A 22,745-nucleotide genomic window follows, 5' to 3' on the forward strand; every position below is an offset into this window, starting at 1 on the left:
GAGTTAAAGGCAGAAAAATTAATTAAAAAATTTTTCACCTCGGACTGGACTCGAACCAGTGACCTACCGCTTTCTAGGCGGACGCTCTACCAACTGAGCTACAGAGGCATGAAGAAATTGCCGACGAAATGTGACATCCAGATTATCTTGCATGTAATTATATTCTATTATGTAAACATGTATATGTGTACGTTTACTTGTTCTTATTAATATTATTGAGTTCGAAGACTTCATTTATAAGATTCATAAGAATGCCATCAGTCACATGTCATTATTATACTTGCCAATTCATTCAGAAAAAAAAAATTCTGTTTTTTGCTTTAATACTTAAGTATAGATTAAATTAAATAGCCTGATTTGAAGCATGTTTCCGTACTAAATCAATAAAACTATTGCTTAAATTGCAAATAAAACTATATTGCTATACGGAATTCAGTAATTAAAATTCATAAACTAAATCTATAATTACATAATTCAGCAATTACAATTCATTAGCTGAATTATTTATTTACGCCATATATTATGTATTAAAGTGTTGAAGTCCGGAATGTTACGTAAAACACGATATATAATTTGTTAACAAAATTATTTTGACAACATTTCCTTAATTATAGAATTCCTCATTGTCTGTCAGTTCCGACATAATATAATATGGTTCTTGTAATTTTTCCGAAATTTAATGCTTAACTGGGGAATTTCTAATATCGATATCTTTCTTAAATCTAAGAAAATTCGCAATACAAAAATACTTAATATTTCTGGTGACTATATCAATCCCTTACATTCAATTTTGAAAAACAAAAAAATAATAATAATAATAAAAATATCACAAATTTAAACAACATACAATTTATAGTTAATTCTTATTGCTAAAATTTTATTAGAAATAGTTTTAGTGATAACGCCATTTACGATTCATTCCCATATACGATAGTATTGCGTTACTGGCTAAGCAATAAATTTATTTAGTAAGTATTGTCGTTTTTAATGTGCACAACATTTGTTCATAAATGCTATTTACTATATTTGTAGATGGTTACATTTTATACACAGAATTACAGTAAGTAAGTATAATAAACTTTTATAATTTCTTCAATGTAAAAATATACAATAGTTATTCCTTTGTCTAACATAAAAAGGACATTCATGAATCAAAAGAATTATTTGAACGGGTGCAATATAAAGTTTATTTACTAGTTCGTACTTATATATATATATATACACTGGTGTGTGTGTATATGAGATTGTAAAGTTCATTTTTCTTCATATATGAGAATTTTTATATATTCCATGTCACAGAAAAAAAAAGACGGTTAAACTATAATAATATTGGATTTTTAGAATTTAAAATTTATTATTTTTTTTTGTATTTTGATTCTTGTATTTTTTTATGGTTTTGTTTCAATTCTCATTCAACTCTTAAATTTTATTATTTTTTTTTTTTCTTATATTTGGTAAAGTACAGTAATAAAGTAAAAAATTAAAGTTAAATGAATAAAAAAAAAAACTGGAAATACTTATTCCTCAGACAAAGGATTCCAATGTATTTGTAAAAAAAAAAAAATCGAACTATTAACAGGACATTTACATTTCTTTTTATTAATTTTTTCTTTCTTTTCTTGTATAAGAAAATCCATTTTAATGAAATTAGATTTGTTAAATAAAAGCAGAGAACAGATAAAAATTGAAATAAAAAAAATTAAATTCAAATAAAGTGTTCATGAGGTCAAAACAGTCAAAGAAGAAATTAAAAGTTAATTTAAAAGCTAAAAAGGTGGTTAAGTAAAATTAATTTTTGTATATTACATAAGTATGTACATACGTTTGTAAGTATGTAAGGTTTCTAGTCAAATCAAGAAATTTAATCTTAAACGATTTGCTTTTATTCAATTTAATTAATGACAATATTTTTCATAGATCAGTGTTTTTTTTTCTCTCATTTCCATTAAGATTTTCAAGAATTATAAATTTTATCAATTTTGTAAATTTAAAAGAGAAATACTTTAGTATTTCAAATATTTTGAAAATTTAAAAAATCAGCATTAAATTTTGGGTTCAATTCAGCAATTAATTTCAAAAAACAAATTATTTTTTAATCACAATATGCACTATTAATCGGGACGTAAATTATTCGAACAGAAAATCTGATCCTAACCATAAATAAATGATGTCAATTAAAAATTTAAAAAAAATTTTTGGAAAAATTGTGTTTTAAGGCCACTAATGGTTAATTTCTTATTCTATAAATTATTTAACGAATATTTTTGATCTAAGTACACATCGAGAAAGTACAAGTTTACTTGCAAAAAATTTTCAATCTCTTTTTTGTCCAAAAGGAAAAAAATAACTGATTCGGGTCCTGGAGTGGGTGAACAAAAATTTTTCATTTAAATTTTACGGCTTTTATACTTCGTTCTTTGAATTTTTGTCATCTAACTACGTTAAAAAATATAATTTAGCATTAATTAAGTATGCAGTTTCAAAACTTTTAAGATTCTGCAATATTAACTGTTCTGCTTAGATCTTCTTTTTAATTTACTCATATTGCAGTAAATAATGAAAATGTTAAGGGTACATAAGAAAATACATAGGTTTTGAAAGAAAATTTGTTATATGCACTAAAATTGCTAATGAACTGTTCCTTACAATATTTTACAATTATTAATATACAAAATTAGATAAAATTAATTAAATTTTATAAAATATAATTGGGTTGCCGCCATTATATAAATTATTAAAGTCAAAACAAAGTTAACCAAATTCTGTACTTTTAGTTTAACAAAAATTTTTATTTTCATTATTTACTTATTTCAATAAAATTACTTTGAAATTCATAAAATTGTAATTGTGTTTGAAGCATCGTTCCAGGTATTTATTTAAAATTGCAATAGTTCTTAATATAGTTATAAAACTTATGACTTTTATTAAGAATTAAGTGCATGTTTTCTATGTGCAGTAAATAGTTAGAAAAATCATGTAATCGAAGAGTACCTATGCTTGTATAAAAAATTAAAATTTTTAAATTTATTAAATAACACTAAATTAATTTTCAAATAATATTTCAACAAAATTCATTTACACAATTAAAAATAAATAATTCCTTTTTATATACACCATTAAAAATTATATTGAATTGGAATTTGCACTTTATTAAAGATAAGATAAAAAAAAGTGTTCCTATCTTCATTATAAAATTTATCACAGAGAGATTAAGTTTCATAATGTCAATTTATAGTTTCGTGTTTACGTCATTGTTTTCATAATTTCATAAGAATTGAAAGCATAGTAGTTTAGAATCAATTGTTGTTTTTAAACCTACACCTTTTACATTTAATTTCTATAAATTTTTCATAACCACAAGATCAATTTGTTGAATTAAGCTTGAAAATTTCTGTAAAAGAAAAAGAGAAAACTTTTACATTTTTTTTAAAATCTTGCAAGTTTTCTAGATTCTTAAATATTGTCTCTGCTCTCTTTAAAAATTATTATTAAATTATACATTCTCTTATAATTATAATTCTTATTCTCTAAATTATAATTTAATAATTCTTCTTATAATCTAAATTATAATTCTTAGCAAACAAATTACAAATCTTTTGTAATTTCTAGTAATTGAGAAAAATTATAATTTTAATTACTTTAATTGCTTGTAAAACCAACAAATTGTAAAATTTTTCTATAGTTAACTTTAACACTCCATCTTTCAATATAGGTGCAATTTAGTTCAGTAATTTACTTGAAGTAAATTGTACAACTTAATTCAAAAGTTTGTGGCATTAATTGTAAGTTAGGAACAAATAAGTTTTTTAAGAGTTTAATGGTAGAAAAAAAATACGAAAATTTTTTCTCTTTTTTGTCATTCTTATTAAAATTTTAAGCGTTTTTAATTTGGACAAAAATTTGAATCATCTTGAAAAGTAAGATTTTCAATAATATTTTACAAAAGACAATAAGATCATGTAATTACAGCATATAGGTGTAAACAGATGAATGTAAAGCCAAAAAATTTTCATATTTTCCTCTATAGTTAAATGATAATTGAACAATGAAATTGATGTTAATGCCAAACATCAATGAAAATTCGTTCTAAAATTTCTAATTTTATAGTGTTCAATAATAATATTAAAAATGTTTGCTATATGTACTCGTAATAGTCACAGAAAATATTCTAAAACTAATAAGTATTATAAAACGCCATAATCCAAGCTATAATTTTTCTTAAGAGAAAAGCTTATAGTTTTGATTCTAAAATTAGGAATTTTTATAGTTATAATTCTATATTTGTATAGGTCCATTAATTGGAATAATTAATACTATAAATAATTTGAATTATAAGCACTTGAAAATTCTTTAATTTTTTTTTTAATATTTTTTTGAATAGAAAACGGTCAATGACTTCTTTATAATTCCGTACATTCTATTATGGTACGCAGCAGCAGCAATGGGTATACATACCACCATACACCTTATCATCAACCTATTATTGAGATTATTTGAAAGAGAAAAGAAAAAAAATCCTTTTCGTAGACCTACACAACTTCTTTTATATTTGTTTTTTGTTAATTTTTTTTTCTTCTTGTTATTAAATAGCCACATATTGGTGCATTTTCCTTTCCTTTTTTTTGATTTTTGATTTTAATGAATTTTTTTTCTGCTCTAATTCCATAACTAATGGGTAATAACTCATTTTTCTCAGTGAATCAGTGTTCGATTTTGTTTGTGTTCCTTGCTTTATTTTCTAACTTTATTACAAAAAAGTTTTGATATTCCAATTACTCTTTTACACACACAAATCACAACAATCAACGTCAGTATATAGTTACCCTTAACTTGGTTCTTTTTCTCTATGAGCAATATTATTTACTGTTGAAATACTCGGTTATATCTGCTTAAAAATTTGTTCTTTATACATATTATGTACTTACACTGTATTAGATATACATATTATGTGTGTGTGTAAAATTAAATTAAATATATTTATGTACATGTATAATGTATGTGCATAAGAATTGTTAATATTGCAACATTCATTACATAAATTCAATGATAAAAATCTAATTAAAATAGAAAACAAGTTCAGAACTTAAACTTTATTAGCCAACAAATGAACTGTAACTAACTTTGGTAGAATATTTTTTTTCTTGTTTTTCTTCTGATTTTATTCATAATATATACATAGTACATGTATATGAATGGTGGTTGGTTATGTTTTTATGGTATTAAAAGAAGAGCGAAAATTTCAATAATAAAAAGCAAAAAAAAAATAAAGTAACTAACTAACTAACTAAACTGTGAATTTTATTCACTCTTACAATGAATGTTAAAATTTATATATAATGTACATACATATATACTATAGGTATGAAGGTATGGAGCTAAATTCCATGTTCAAATTAATAAATTTAAAATAAAAATGAAAGAAAAAGTTATTTTAGGAATTGACTAGTTTTATAGAACAATTTTTTTTTTCTTTTGTTGTAACCGAATGAAAATATGAATAAGAAGTATCCAATGTAATTCATTAGTACCATTATATATGTAAGTTTAAGGGAAAATAACCATATTATAAGTTTATTTATTACAATCTCCTTTGACTTCAATTATTAAATGAGTTCAATATAAAAATGTTAATTTTTCAAATACATTTTTTTTTTTAATTAAAACAAAGTAATTTTACTTAATTTTATAATTTTCGTTATTTTTTTTTTCTTAAATAAAGTGTAAACCCACACGCAAATACCATAAATATTAAAATATTTTTTTTTTGAGTTTAAAATTCTCATTTATAGAGCAAATGGTGGTAAATTATAAAATTAGTATTAATTTTAAAATATTTATAAGAAGACAATTCTGTTCATTTATTTGATCTGCAATATTCCATAGTGTAAATAAAACGTTAATGTATGGGATCTACGTATGATATTGTAAGTGCACATTGAAAAGAACACTCATACGTACTTGATTCGGAAAAAAAAAATTTATTTCAATGAGAGAAAAACGTTTCCCACAATTCATATCTAAAATGTTTTATTTTATATTAGTATACTAGTTATGTGTTCCTAAAACCCGATATGTATTTCCAAAATTGCAAATTTTTAGCAAGATAAAAAATCTTGAATACATACTGTAACTAAGTAGTTCATTTTATTTTAATTAAATAAAGTTTTGTGGTTATTCTCACCAAATTTGGACATAACAAAGATTTCACAGTTTGCATTTAATTTCCATTATTGAACTCCAGACTTACATATATATCTCATAATACTATTATATTTTCTTAATTATTTTTGAAGATGCTCCTATGCTTCCACATGAAAGAGATGTAAGAAAGAATAACTAATTTTTATGAATAAACCTTAGAACTAGTTTTTTTTTAATTATACAAGTAAAAATTAAAAAATTAAGGAAATATGCTTTTTACGAACCCTTAACTAAATTTAAATTTTTTTTGTCTCAAACTTCAAAAATTTTTCAATCAATATAGTTAATAATCATCTATCTACTACTTATTCAACAAGAGTACTAAGAACAAAAAAAAATTCATAATAGGTGCAATACACTTTTCATTTTATATGAAAAAAGAACTTGTAAGAGTAAGTATGTGCGCAATTTTATGTGTAACTGAAAACTTTGAATTTATTTATTTATATATATATATGTTCTTATTATATACATCTGATGACAGAAAGTGGTATGTACCATCATCGAATTCATTTATTAAAACAAAAAAGAAAAAAAAAATGTTTGTTGAAATGAAAAGAAAAACTGGAAAAATATAAAAAAAAAAGGAAGAAGAAGAAAAATAAAATGAAGAGCATAGAAAGCATAAAAATCATACGTGATACAATTTTATGTACATAGCACACAATAAGTGTAACCGTTTTAAGTATAAATTTTCATAAATTTTATATTTTATATAATTTGTAAAAAATAAATCCATGCGGTGTCATAGAATGTGTCAAACTCAAGAAACTTTTTAATTTTCTAGAAATTCTTGAGGTACATACGACACTTGGCATATATATATGTATGATATATATACAATACTTAAGAGATTCATAATTCCTATTATAAAACCTTTAGCTTTTTAGAAATTTTGAAAATTCAATGGAAATTAAATGACGCGAAGCACGTCGATAAGCTTTTCATAAAAATTTTTTAATTTTCAAATTTACCATTTCGCAAACATATGTTTGTTTAAATAATATTCAGGTATTCGTAATAATTTAAAATAAGTATGCAATAATTTCATGATGGCAACACTAAAATATATAATATTATGTATACATAAATACTTTGAATTGAAATAGTTACTCGTACATAATTAGATGGAATTAAATATGAGAATACACATAGTATCCAAAAAGATAAAAATACCGGACATATATACAAATGAACATATCCACATATAGTCACGAACACGTATACATGAATATTTTTTATGCATTCGATGATCATATTAAAAAGTTATACCAAGTAAAAGTGATGCATTTATCAGTCAGAATTGAATTTTTCTTTTTTGTTTTTCTTCTTTTATCTTTTTTTTATTTTTACTTTTTCATTTTCGCTTTTTATTTTATAATACTTACTCTTACTTAATTCAGTTCATCATTGTTTTTTTATCATCTTATATATGTACGTATGTACATTAAAGTATTGCATCATTTCTCTAACTTTTATATTAAATATATCTTCACTTACTTGTACAGAATGTAGTTACATAAATTATATAAAACCTTATATAGGCATTATGCAAACATTTATATATAAGTCTATATATGCACGCATATGAAGATGTATATACATGTATGTATAAATAAGTTAGAATAGAGATTGTTCTTTAAGTCCTGTACATCGATTCAATGACTTTTTAAATATCATATACTGTGAAATACTTCTCTATAAAGTTAAAACTGAGATATGAAATGAAAAGAACAAAAATTATTCATATTAGAGTTAGATGTAATAATATACAGTGTTGTCAGCTTTACTCATTATAATTAAGAATATACAATGGAAAAAGTTGAAAGAAGCTGTCGAAAAATTTTATAAGTTCAAAATTTTAGTCAAAATGTTATAACAATACATAAAATTTCTAGTATATTCTAGCATATATAAATTTATTTTATCCAGGGCTGATAAAGAGTAATAATATTAATACAGTATGCCTAAAAGAATATGACCCAGAAATGGGTTAATATTTTTTTAAGAAATATATTATATATAAATAACAGAGCCAAGAGTAATATTATGGGTACATATGCAGTTTTCGTATTGGTAAATGCTATAAATTTTGAAAAGTTTTACTTTTCTAGCTTTTCACATCTTGATAATCCCAATAAATTTTTTGTTGAAAGAATTTTATCCCCTTGCTTAAAATGGGGATAAAAACAGAACGTGTAAATATCACAGTTTAAGAATTAGAATATAACCATGGCAACACCAATTTTTTAAAAAATTTAATAAATTTTGATTCCTATTTAATATTAAAATTTAATTTAAAAAATTTTCATATTTATATGCAATATAAATGAATGAAAATATATAAAAGTTTTGAAAAAGGAAGGTAATTTTGTTTTTAGTTTTTCAAATAAAAAGAACAAAAATAAATTCTTGAATCCATAGTATATGGAGTACATATATTATATATGTAAGTATTTACTCCTATCACTGAATAACATCACACAATTATAGAGAAATGTGCAATCACATAGCTAGTATTTCTCTTAAAAACTTTGTATGCGAAAAAAGAGTCTCTTATTCGTTTTAATATTTATTCGTTTCTTTTGATCTCCATTACTAATAATAAGAATTAATATACTAACATTCTTGAGTTCAATAATCGTTTATTGACAGTATATGTATATGTATATATGTATATATTTCGTATACATATACAAAATTTGTATGTTTTTTTTTGTATTATGAAGATGCACATGAGTAATAAATAGAATTAAAAAAATTGAGTCAATGACTTTGTTTGATTAAACTTTGATGTGAATTCAAAGATTTTACAGTCTTTTAATAAAGTTGAAAACTTTTTGGTTTTCAATAGTGTTAAATGTTAATTTTAAATAGAGCTTAGTGTTAGTATTAAAATATTTGTCTTAATAATTATTTATAAAAGAAAAAAATTAAAATTCTTAACCGTACTAGAGATTCTACAAGGGTTTCAGAATAGTATGAAAAATTAAGTGATAACACCTCAAATCAATTTTTTTATTTTTTTCTGCAAAGCATTTCTGCAGTTCACTATTGAATCTGACGCTGAATTTTCAAAATAAAGAAATGACATATAATTACAAAGGCCTAAAACAAATTCAGCTATCAAAATTAGTGACCGCCATACACCACAAAATTATCTTATTTTCGAAAATTTTTTCATCAACCTGTGAATTATCAAATTAAAACTGTTTGCTCTTTCTAAGTTTATATGTCATTTAATATCTTCAATTACTTATTTTTTTAATTTTATTTAAAATTGGATTAAAGTTCGATATGTTTTGAATTTGTGGATTTTATTCGATGAAAAAAAAAGTAGAACGCCATTAAATTCGAATGAAATAAAGAAAATTTTATGTTCGAGCCCTACTCTTCAAGTGCTTGAAGATAAAACTAGTAAATTTACTTGCTTAACAAAACTATTTAAGTAATTCATAAAATATAATTCGAAAACTCAGTTACAGTCTTGTAGTGTACATAAGCGTCCGATATCAAAATTTTTGTGTCTACAATTTTCAATCGTCTTCTTCTACATTTTTTTTTGTATTACCAAGTTCTTTATTTTCAGAAATGAAAACGCCAAACCAATTTATGCTCTATGAACTTTTAAAAGCATAACAGCTTATACTCTTACGAAACAACAAAAATAATAGCAAAAAAAAAAAATTATTACATTGATGATCTCATAAACATAAAAGCAAAACGTGCACGATTTTCATTTTTTGTTTTTGTTTTTTTCTTCAGTACACCTTAACACTATTTCTATTTTTTTTTTTTTTACTTTTATTGCCATTGTTGTTCTTCTTTTTTATTATTATTGTTGCTGTTATTATTCTTATTATCGCTTGTTGTAAGTGTTTAGAGCATTCACGCGCTGCTGCTGTCTATGTAGTTACAGAAAAAAAAACCTTGAAAATATTTTTTGTAAAGAGAATTAAAAAAAAAAACAACAACAACAATAATGATAAAATAAAAATCCAAAAATAAAACAAAATTGTTTAAAAGTGATGCAACAACCTATCCATCTTTATAGAAGATTATGGACTCACCAGACGAACATTCGTTCAAAAATAAAAAAAAAAAGCACAACAATAATATTTACAACAAAAAACGATAAAGAAACAAACAAAAAAAAAAGAATTACATCGACACCAAAACGTCTGGAGATGGAGTGAAAGTGTCATTGAACGGACTGAGCTTAGCAATCGGCTAAACAAAAAAAAACAAAAAATTAAATAAAAATATAAAACATAAAATAAATAAAAATATTAAAAGTAAATAATAAAAGAAAGAGAAGGAAGATCTCGTAAAAAAAACAACAATAATAAAAAAAGAGAATTGAACTAAATTGTGCAGATGCATGTGAAGTAAAAATTGGAGAAAAAGAAGATATTGGAAATTTTATTGAAAAATTAGGAAATACTTAGGCACAATTTTTGAGCGATCGGAGGAGGATCGGAAATTATTATATATGTGAATAAATTTAAGTAAAAAATATATCATGTAAGTATAATATGTATAAGTACCATTCAAGTGAAAAATATTGTTATTTAATTTTAAGATGTTCTTTAGGCATTCGGTAACACATACTCGTAAATATTGAAGAAAATGTTTTGATTTTCACTGCACCATGTAAAATTAAATTCAAATTCAGGAATTTAAAATTTAAATATTGAGTCATAAAGAAAATCTGAACTAAAATTGTAAATACCGGAACTGTACGTATACCTAAAAAATATTATAAAACGAAATGAATCTTTAAATTTAAACATTTTAATTAAGAACAACTTGGCATGATTTAATAAATTAGAAAATGCTAACACATCAGAAGACGGCTGAATGAAATACAAGTGTGGGGTCCGAAAAATATTAAGATGAGAAAATATTAACAAAAATTTGTTTATTTAATTTCGTGGAAACAATTTCAGCACATTTTAAACTAAATTTAGAGAAAGTACATCTATATCAAAGTCATTTGACTTAGTAGTTTACTTCAAATTGATCGTTAATTAAAACAGGATTTATATGAAATTTTAACATTTTCTAGATATCAATAAATATTTTATTAGATCAAAATATTTTTGCGCTTTTAATTTGTTTTCCTACATTTACTTGGTTATAATAAGTACTATGTATGTAATAGTTAGTAAATGTACATTTTTTTGGGGAAACCGTAGCCCTTCACCAAATTTTTATGTTTAAACCGAACCAAAGTATCAATTCATTTTTTCATTCAAAAAATATAAGTACCTATAGTCATCAAGAGATTAGTATTTTAATTAAGCTAAAAAATTTTTCTTATTAAATTCCGCCCAAAAATATGCAATTTTAAATAAAATTAATTTTTATAAAAGCCGGTTGAAAATTTTTAATACTTAAAGAACTAACTTCATATAGTTGGTCCATTATTTTACCTTTATATAATGTTAAAGATCCATAAAAATGTTTAATTGCTGACTTGAATTATTAAAATTTGTGCTAATTTTTAAACTATTCATTGATCTACTGAATTTTTATTACCAATTTTTTTAAAAAATTTAGTTCATAATATATTTTTTGTCAAATTTTTTATAAACGGCAAACTTTAATATTTTATTATCCCATAATATAATCTAATTGTACACATACACTGTCTTGTGTGTATCTTATTGAATTTTGATATTTTTTTGGGTATAACAAAATAAAATTATCAATTTTATGAACTGATAGAATTTTGAAATTTATTTTGATTTCCCACAAACCTCTCAAATTTTAAATATTCTTTCGAAATCTATTCGTAAATATGTAGATATATCGTGAATATTCCGTACATAATTTCTTATTGGTATGATCGATAATTCTGAATAGAAATATATTTATTTATGTATATGTATGTAAAATTTTTTCTATAGAATTTATTTATTTTTCTAAAAATTCCAATTTAAAATTTTTAAAATGGCCATTCATTGTAATTAGGCGGAAATTTTTAAAAATTCTCAAGAAAAAATAAAAATTACCTAGTTCTTCATAATACATACGTATACCTACCGTTTAGTACTTAATTATTAAAATGAAATTAAGTAAATATGCAAAAGAAGAAAATAAAAAAAGAATAAAGCGGAAATTTTCTATATGTGACCCTTTGATTCTCTTTGATCATTTTTATATAGAATTTACGATTAAAATCGTTATAAAAATTAAATATCTAAATCATTTCATTCGGTTTTTGGGGATTCTTTTTCTTCTATATTTTTTTATTCTTTTTTATGTGAATAGATGGGTAGGCTTAATTTCTTTGTAAAGTTGTGTACAGTAGATCAGGTAAAAAATAGTTAATTTTTAATATCCAAACTGTCAGGTACAAAATTTTTATTAAAACGGCATAAATTAAAGCTTTTTTTTCCTGTCAAATACGTTAAATTCGAAACCTATTTGTTTCGGTGCTAGTTAAATTAGTAATAAAGAGAAATAATAAATTTTTAAAATTTAATTATTAACATCTTTTAAAATATTTTCATTTAAACCTTTTTTGAAATTATACATAAAATCTTGTACGATGTACGCGTATTTGAACAATGCTAACAACTAAAATTCTGTCAAAGTTATAAAATAAAATGACAGATTAACAGATTTTCCATTGTTACGTACGTTGTTGACCACGAATAGATTCGTAAGGTCCAAAATTAAATATTTTTATATACTGTAACCGAATATCGTCACATTTTTCAAATACCGTTATATGAATACAGAGCTCTGTTTTTAAGTCATTAACAGAGCTTGTATTCATATAGCTTTAGTGAAAACTACACTTTAGTATTTAAATTTTATTGCGGAAGTTCAAGAAAGGTAACCGTAAATTTGAGCTCGAGGAGGAAAAGAGAGAGTTGCAAAAAAAAAATTTGTCCAAATAAAATAACAAATTTATTAATGTCGATTAACTATGAAAACTTAAGACAGATTATAAGTATTTGCCATGTAGGTACAAGACAACTTAAAGTACAGCGTCCGTTGCCTTTTCATGTAGAATTAAAAAATTACTGTCTCAACTCCTACATGAGAAGAGATTCTTCTAGGTTCTTCTAACTAAGCTGTCGAAAACTGTGTGCGAAAATAATTTTTAGATTTTCCGATTTGAAAATTAAAACTTTAAAATATTCTATTAGAATTAAACACAAGTAGACCAAAATAATGTCGCTAACTCATTATCGAACTCAGTACTATTTGATAGACTTTACCAGTTATACCAGTTAGTCATGAAAACTTTCTAAGAAAATTCTGTTAAATTTTTTTAATATTAGAATTATTTTTTCATACAATAAATGAGTGTAGAATACAAAAAAACATAAATCAAAAATTTTAGAAAATAATTTTTAAATCCCCAAAAGTAAAATAAAAATCTTTACTCTTATTGCATTCTTGTAATAAAAAAAATAAAAAATTAAGTAGTCTTTTTTTCCCAATTTCATAAAAACTCACAGAATGCAGCGATTTATCATTTTTTTTTTTAATATTTATTAATAAAATTTTTCTATTGTTCATTTAAAATATAATTATGGTATAATTAATTGATTTACGACTTTAAGATTATACAAAGAAAAAATGGAGAAAAAGAAGAGCTGCGGACCGTTAAAAGCTAAGAAAAAGTATTACAAAAACAAGGAAATATAGAAGCACGAACACTAAATCTCTAATAAGTGCTTAAGAGAATCAAGAATATTCCAAAATAATAAATAAAAATAAAATTTAATTGGGGAAAAACTGTGATTATAAAAACGCCAACCAACAAAAAAAAAAAAAGAAATAAAAATCTATCTACTTATAATTTTAGAACAGTTGTGCTTTATTCTTTGATTGTTGAATGAATATACAACAATCACATAAGGTCGCATTGGAATTAATGTTTATTTAACCTCTATAATTATAGCGTTTTATTATTTTAAGTAAATTTTAGTTTGAGAATAAAATAATAAAATAAAAAGCAATGCTGCATTATTATGATTTATTTGGATTTTCTTTTTTATTTCTTTAAATTAATTTATTAACACACATTTATCGTGGTTTTAAACTCTATTTAATATCATTTTATTGATTTAATTATTAAATAATAAAAGTTAGAAATTAACAACTGTTATACATACGTAATAAATGTTTGTTTTATTAATTTACAATTACTTAAGCTTAATTTCGAAATATAAAATTGCTTGTTAATTAAACAGGGTAAAGAGAGAAATTATTATATAAGCATTTTACAAATCCCAAGTTTTTGCTGTGAAACTTCTCCAGTTTCTAGATCTTTGAATAATATGTGAACAGCTCGCAATCCGGAAATTGAATTTATTAAAAATGTTTTAAATTTAAATAATTCAAAATTAATAAAAGAATTTAAGTGAAGCTCTTTTGGGCATACAAAATGAATTTGATTATTATAAACATATAAAAATAAAAACGATAATAAAATCAGCATAGGTTTATAAAATTAAAATCATGATTTTTGGGAAATCATCTACCTAACTAATTATACGCAAAATTTTTATAAAAATAATCATACAGCATTTTATTTTATGGCACTTGTTCCCTGGATTCCAAAAAAGAAAGAAACAAAATTGAATCTCTTTTTTATCGGACACTTTATGTATAATTCGTCCTTTTTTATAAACGAGTATTGACAAGGACGGCACTTTAAAAATGTTCGTATTTAGTTGCTAAATCGTTATATGTACATACACAAAGAAATCATAATTCGAAATTGGCATCTTGCAATTGAGCGTAAATGTGAAGAACAAAAAATAATTTTTTTTCCCCGATTTATCCGATTATATCGATTTCATAATTCGAATATAAATCCGAAATTGAAAACGGCAGTAAAACTTCAATTCAAAATGAAGAGCAAGCTTTATTTAAAACAAAAATGTCAATTACATAAGCTGGAAAACACAGGAAATAAGAACATATGAGCTGAATAGTATACCAATACAAAATTACTCTAGTATGTAAGTTGAAAATTATAAAGGAAACTTCGAAATTAATGCATCAAATTACATTAGTTTTGAAATTTTCGAATTTTTACAGTGAATTTCAATATTTTAAAGTTATTAATTTGAAGCTTTCTACGCTTACAGCCTCTCGATTAATTAATGTTACAGTATTTCTTTTTGCATAACCCGAGGGGTATTTATTACATAATATGTATGTAAGTGTTAAATTTCATTATAATAAAACTAAATTTTCTAAATTTTAATAATTAAATGAAAAACATTTAATTTAATTGTTTATTAATATTTTTAATTTGGTAGAGAGGAGAGGTTCTTCAAAAAAATCCATTTAAGTTTTTTATATTCTTAATTATTTCTAAATTACATTAGTATATAGCTAATACATACTTAAGCATTTATAAATATTTTACTTATGCATTTTAATTTAAATTGCTGCATAGTTTATCATTAATTTAATTAATGTTTTATAGAAGAAAGGACACCCGAAGAAAAAAATGAGCCTTATTTTTTTCGAAATCCAAACAAATAAAATAATTTCTTCAACTTCATCCTTCTATTATAACATAGTTAGTTACTCATTCAGTTACGTATAAAAAATTTGCATGATTTTTTTTTTATTTTTGTGTAAATTTTGTTTACTTTTATCCTTATACCTATTTTTTCTTCCTTTTAAATTCCATTCAGCAAACAACAAAAAAAAAATACGTTTTCCTGCTCTTATATAACCTGATTGTACCTTTTCTTTAGTGTTAATTTCCTGTTTTTGTGTAATTTAATTTTTTTCTACTGTTTTTTTTTTTGTTCAAATTTCAATTCATATACGAATTTTTTACATTTTTTACCCTCGATATTTTTTGTTTCCTTGTTTTCTGCCTTTTTTTTATTCGACTTGAGTTAGTTGGTTTTTTGTTTACCCTTCATTTCATTTGCTTAAAAATATATTTATTTTTTTTTTCTTGTTTGTTATTATTTACCATTCCTACACTTTTGACGATACAAGAGAATTTTATTTTTTTGTTTTTATGTAAAAACTTTAGAATAATAACAATAATAATAAAATGTAATAAGGATATTGTATTGTAGTAAGAGAGTATATAGTTCCAAAAATAAAAATACATGAAAAGTAAAAAATAAACAACAGAAAATTTTGTAATCAAAAATGAAATGAGAATGTGTACACGAAAATATATATATAGATGTATTCGTATATATATATATATATATATATATATACGAATACAAAATAAAATATGGAATCATGGCATTAAGATATTTTTTGTTATACCCTGTCAAGGTCGTATTGAAAGCAAAAAATAATAATAATAATAATAATTCAAGGAAGATTTTGTTTATTATTAAGGTTCAGATGTTTTTATTATGATTTGTTTTTTTTTCGCAGGATTTCAATTTTATAAAAGTAGGACGGAAAAAAAAGTAAATAAGTATAAGTAAAAATTGAAAATAACAAACATTCTTTTTCTTTTTTAGATTTGCAATAAACAAAGAAAAACAAATAATATGTGATAAACAAAAAAAATTCATCAAAAAAAAAATACAGTTAAAATTCCATTGAATATGTTAATAATATTCCCGAAGGAGACGATTTTTTTAATGTCGTATAACATTCTTGCATACGTTACATATATGACATAAGGAGTTACAATGCAAGCTTAAGTAAGCATACAAGTTATCCTTGTTAGACCTATAGCATGTGCTTACAATGTTGCTTTTCTTTTAAGTTTTCAAGTTTTTTGGAAGAAGAAAAATAAAATTAACAATAAATTTAAGTAATCCAAAAAAATTTTCTCACAACTAAAAACTTTGTACGGCATGACATCGTTCAAAAACAATAACAGAAAAAAAAACCGTTAAAATTAATACTATTTTAAGAGGGGTTCAAAAAGGATTTTATAAATTTGTTATGTAAAAAATTCTAAAATTAGTGTGAAAAATATGAATATTTTTTTTTTTTACATTGAGTGCCTTTGGGATCATTTATTATTGAAGAAAATTATTTAACTTCGTTAGAAATCGTAAAAACAAATTTTTCAATTAAAAATTCTTTATATACAAATTTGGGGTGAAAATGCACAGAAACCTGAAAGGATGCCACTATAACTATTAAAATGAGTATTTTGTTGTCGCTATTTGCATTTTACGGAAAGTCTGATTTCAAAATTTCGTTAACATGGATTTGTAACCCAAATTTCGGCTTATTGGTTACAGTTGCTGAATTGTAATTTAATACTATTAAATGTATAATACGGCAATTTAAAACTCAAATACTTAATATGCAAAATCAAAAATGGAATGTTTTCGTTACACAGTATTAAATCGACATATCAAAACCGAAACTAAATCAGAAGGTATGGACAAAAATTTCGATAGATTCTACAATGTTGACAACGTCAGAAATACAACACTAAATAAATATGTCACTATTAACACTGTCAAAACACTTTTGGCATTTTAGAATGTGATATGACGCATCTGATATGTAATAAATTGTACATTTCTAAAGAGACGCAAAATATATACATATATAAAAAAAAGAACATTCTATAGCCAAAATGTAAATATCAAAAATCCAGAAAAAAAAAAAACATTTTATTTATAATTTGTGGAAAAATTTAATTAACTTTCACTTACCTTTCTTTTAATAGCTGCCATTTGTAATTCAGCATTCATAATTTCCTGTTGTTCAATTTCTTTTAAATCATCAAGCATTTTTGTATATTTATCTCGATTATCTTCATCTAATGCAACATGTAAATAATCACGCCAATTACGTGAATCAAAACCCCAATGACATGTACGATTTTCATGTAAACGATGTACATGTCCAACAAATTTTTGTGGTGAAAATAAACCTTTACATTCACAACATCTTATACATGATGGCTTTTGAAATGAATATAAATCTGGTATACATATACCTTCACATTTACCAAAACAACGATGATATACTTTAAATGATGTAGCACCTTTTGGAATGTCAATATTACAACGACCAATATCAGAACGATGTAATAATGCTGCACATAATCTTTCAGCATCAGTACGTGTTATTAAACCAGATGCTTTAACATCATCTGGTAATATTTTTGCCCCTTTAAATTTCATTAATTGATCTGGTGAACATTGTGAACAAAATATTCTGAGATCATCAAATATATGATTAATTTGATCTAATGTAAAATCAGTTAATACATTATTTAAAAATTGTGGTAAACATAAACGCATTTCACCACCTAATAAAAAACAACCAATTGGTTTACCCTCTAATTCAGTATGTAATAATTCACCACAACCAGTATCTGGTGCTGTTAATATTGGTTGTGGTATTTCTGGTGGTAATGGTGGTTGTACAATTACATTATGCATCATATTATCCGATGTATCATTACAATCTAATGGCTCCGGTGAGCTAAGAATTTCTTTTTTAATTGTAATACCACTTGTTGTATTAATTGATGATAATATTGATGCTGATGATGATGATGCTGTTGATGATGTTGATAATATATTTGTATTATTTTTTGTATTAGATCCATTATGATTAAGATTTATATTATTACTATTACTACCGTTATTATTATTATTAATTAATAAATTACAATTATTTGTATTGCTATTATTATTATTATTTAAATGATTATTTTGTGATGGAATCGCTAATACAGTTGCTGATCCCGTTGTTACTGTAGCCGTTAAATGATTATTTAAATGATGTGTTGATAAATGATGTTGTGTTGCAACTGATGGCAATGATTGTCCAGGACCTTGAAGGCTTTTTGTGGCACTATTCTGATAAGTTTTTAATACAGTTCGAAGATGAGGTGTCACAAATTCTGTCATTTTGAGTTCGAACAAAAATTTTTTAAAAAATTAATTTTTAATATCGCGCACACTTTTTCAAAACCACTTTAAAAAAAAAAAAACGAAAACGAAAACAAAAAAAAAAATCACAAGATTAAAAATTTTTTTTATTTTCTTTCTGATTTATTATTTTTCCTTTTTTTTTTGGATTTATTTGTGTTCCTCTAAAAATTTTTATTTTAATTTAAAAAGATTTTTGAAATTTATTTTCAATTTTATTTGAGTGAATTTCAAAAGGAAACTTTGCCTTGCTTGGATTTTCTTTTTTTAATTTTTTTGATTCAATTTTAAATTTTTGGTTTTAGGTAATATTTTTTGTGATTTTTTTAATTATTATTCAATTAAAATTAATAATTTATTCATCATTTTGTTTTTGTAAATATTTTGAAAAATTTTATAAATTTTTTTATTGTTGGTTGTTGTTTTTTTATTAATTTAATCAATAATTATAAATTTTAAGAATGAAACCAAAACAAAAGAGGTTTTTAATTTTTATTCACAAATAACATTTTGAATACACTTGTATAATATTAAAATTTGAAATTATTCAATTATTTTGTGTAGAAATTAAAAAAATAACAAAATATTTTTGTAAAAATTCTTTCTCTTTAAAATTCCTCAAGAGTTAAGAAAATTCACATGTGTTATGCCTCTTTTTTTTTATTTTATTTTCCACAGATGCATGAAGTGGGTGTGTGTTCAATATGAAAATATTAACGCGGTGTTTTTCATATGTTTTACACTTTTATGTTTTTGAAATGTTGTTTTTTTTTCTTGCAAAATTTGATTTCTCAAAATTTTTTTGTTTTTAAAATTCTCTTTTACTTTTTATTTTAAATTTAACACAAATTTAATAAATATCATAATTGTGAGTTAAATACTTGTATATATATATAACAAATATATATATATATACATTATATTTCTATGTAAGTAAGTATGTGTAAATAAATATTTAAAATATTTAAATACGTCTTGTTTTCTGTTAATTTACTTTTGTTGACATTTGTATACGCGGTCACATAAACAAAATGACACTAGAGAGTTTGACAGGTTAATAATTTTCAAAATGTTTTTTTTTGTTTGTTTTTTTTTTTGTGTTTCTCTAATATTATTCTAAAAATTTCATTTTATAATTATTATTGTTTTTTTTTTTTTGGTTTTTTTTGCGTTTATTTTGGCTGATTGTCAGCTTTTTTGTGTAGAATCATTTTTACATTTTCATTTTTATTTTAATTTTTGTTTTTTTTTTTGAAATCTTATTCACAATTTTAAAATTAAATTTTATTATTAAGTGATTATTTTCTTCTTTTTATTTTTTGCTTATTTCATTTATGTTTTATTGAATTTTATCTGAATTTTTGGCGAAAAACTAACAAACACATAGACACCCTTATATACTTTCATCGTGAAGTAAATATGTGTGTAGGTGTGTGTATTGTAACTTTGATTTTGTTGTAAAATTAAAAAGAGGAAGAATATTTTTATTTTTCTTTTTAAATATTTGAAACCCTTATTGGTAATTATTACTTATTAATTTTTTAATTTTTATTTCTAATATTAATATTGTAATTAAATTTTAAATCTTAATATAATTTTTTATAATTAATTTTTTTTTAATTATATTTGTGTATAACACTTTTTATTTTATTTTATTTTTTGTTTACTATAAAACGTATTTTTTTTTCTCTTTTTTTTTTTTGTTATTTGTTACACATTTTTTGTTTTAATTATTAATTATTCTAAGCAATATTGTATAAAAAAAATTAATATATATATATATAAAAATATTATTAACTATTTAATATTAAAAATTTTAATTATACTTTGTAATTTATTAAAAAAAAACAGCTATGTAAAAATGAATTTAATATAATTATGTAAGTAAAATTTTTCGGTTCTTATGAAAATAATTGGGATATAACGGTTTTGCATTAAAAAAAACCTCTTATACTTAATTAAAATTTTAAAATAAATATACCTATGTATATATCTATATATATTTTTTTAATAATTAGCACTTTTCCAGTAAGCCATCCCGGCATATTATGACTTTCATTAAGAATTTTTTATAAATTTTCATTAAAAATAGAAAATAATTTTAAAATTAATTTTAAATACACTAATATAAATTTAAATCAATTTCTGAAATATATAATTAAGTAAATAAGTACTTGAAATTCATAATTTTAATTAGTCAAATTATGAGTGTCTAAAATAAGTTAAGAGTTAAAAAAAAGGTGCAAATTTAATAAAGTTAATAAACCTTTATACAAGCGCGATTAAAATGCTTTTAATTAAGTTTGAATGTTATAATTTTTCTTATAGTTTAAGATAATTTTTTGGTAAATAAAATATTCAATAAAAAAATCACCTCTTAAACCTTTTTAAACTTTTCTGCTACAATATAATTTTTGGGCCAGTAGAATTCCTAAAATCTCCTTCGTTTTTATTAAAATTTTGAGAATTAATTTTGTTTTTATATTGATTTCTAACAAAATATTTAGGTAATTGATTTCTACTTATATAATTACAATTATAATTAGAATATTCAATTTTAATTGCACAGCAATGACTATACTTAATTTCTGTTCCTTTTGAAGAAATATTACAAAAATTTCAAATTAGATTTCTTAATTCTAATTTAATTTTTTGGTTTTACTTATTTTATAGCTTATCAGCATTGTCTTTTTTAATTTTTGCATCTTTCAATTTCTAATTTTAATTATTTTATTTATTAATTTCCCTTATTTCAATAAATAAATATAAATTATAAATAAAATGTTACTTAAATATTAAAAATCATAAAAATTGAATGTATGAAAAGAATTCCAATTTTTTTGTAATTTTACGTATTTTTTTGGTGTTTTTCTTATACTTAATTATTTTGCGATTTCATTTCCATTATAATTTTGGAAATAATTAAAATATCAAGAGAAAACGAAATATTTTTATATATTTTTTTTTTTTATTTTAGATTTCCGTTTCATTTTCTTTGCATTTTTCTTAATATTTTCTTTTATTATTTATTTAATTTTTTTGTTTATATAAAACGATTTTTTCTTGTTTCTTTTTTTTCAATTATTTCTGTTCTTTCTCTATCGGTGTTCGGTATTTATAAATACAAGTAACTAACTAAGTATAAGAAAAACATTTTTATATATAAGTGAAATTATAAACACACAAAAATTTAATAAAAAACAAAAAAGAAAATTAAAAATTCTTACGCAATAACATTTTTTTTTAATATTCATTTTTAAATACAATAATAATAATATTTTGAGTCCATCTATAATTTATGCATATAAATAAAATATTTGCATAACTATAACTATAAAATATTATATTAAATGGTCAAATAGTATTTTTAATATTATATATTATTTAAAACTGAATTATTTTCATTTCATTTATTCGAATAAAATTAAATAGGTACTTATTTCAAAATTTCAATTAAAGAAAATAAAATACAAAAATTATTAAAAATGAATATTATAAATAACGGAGTAAGTGATTAGATATTTCAAAGAAATCGGAATGTGAAATAAATTCTCAATTCTATAACTGACTGAAAATTAAAGAAGAAAAAGATTTTTCTTTACATTTAAGATTCAAACAAAGGCGAAATTAGCACAATGTCACATATAATCAAAATTTTTTTAAGAATATTGT

General features: G+C 22.6%; 1 protein-coding gene and 1 non-coding gene across 2 annotated transcripts in view; both read right to left on the minus strand.

Moving 5' to 3' along the window:
• Positions 1–22,745, minus strand: part of LOC129615138 (ski oncogene-like) — a 78,116-nt gene that overhangs the window by 51,331 nt on the left and 4,040 nt on the right. The window contains exon 2 of the mRNA XM_055530215.1: positions 17,844–20,815. Within this exon, the coding sequence (XP_055386190.1) occupies positions 17,844–19,052 (1,209 nt within the window). The 5' untranslated portion in view covers positions 19,053–20,815. The remainder of the gene's footprint in view (positions 1–17,843; positions 20,816–22,745) is intronic.
• Trnas-aga (transfer RNA serine (anticodon AGA)) lies at positions 36–108 on the minus strand. The gene has a single exon. It is a non-coding gene; the product is annotated as a tRNA-Ser (tRNA).

This window comes from Condylostylus longicornis, unplaced genomic scaffold (assembly GCF_029603195.1).
Source record: "Condylostylus longicornis isolate FDR11 unplaced genomic scaffold, ASM2960319v2 ptg000135l, whole genome shotgun sequence".
Classification (NCBI taxonomy): domain Eukaryota; kingdom Metazoa; phylum Arthropoda; class Insecta; order Diptera; family Dolichopodidae; genus Condylostylus; species Condylostylus longicornis.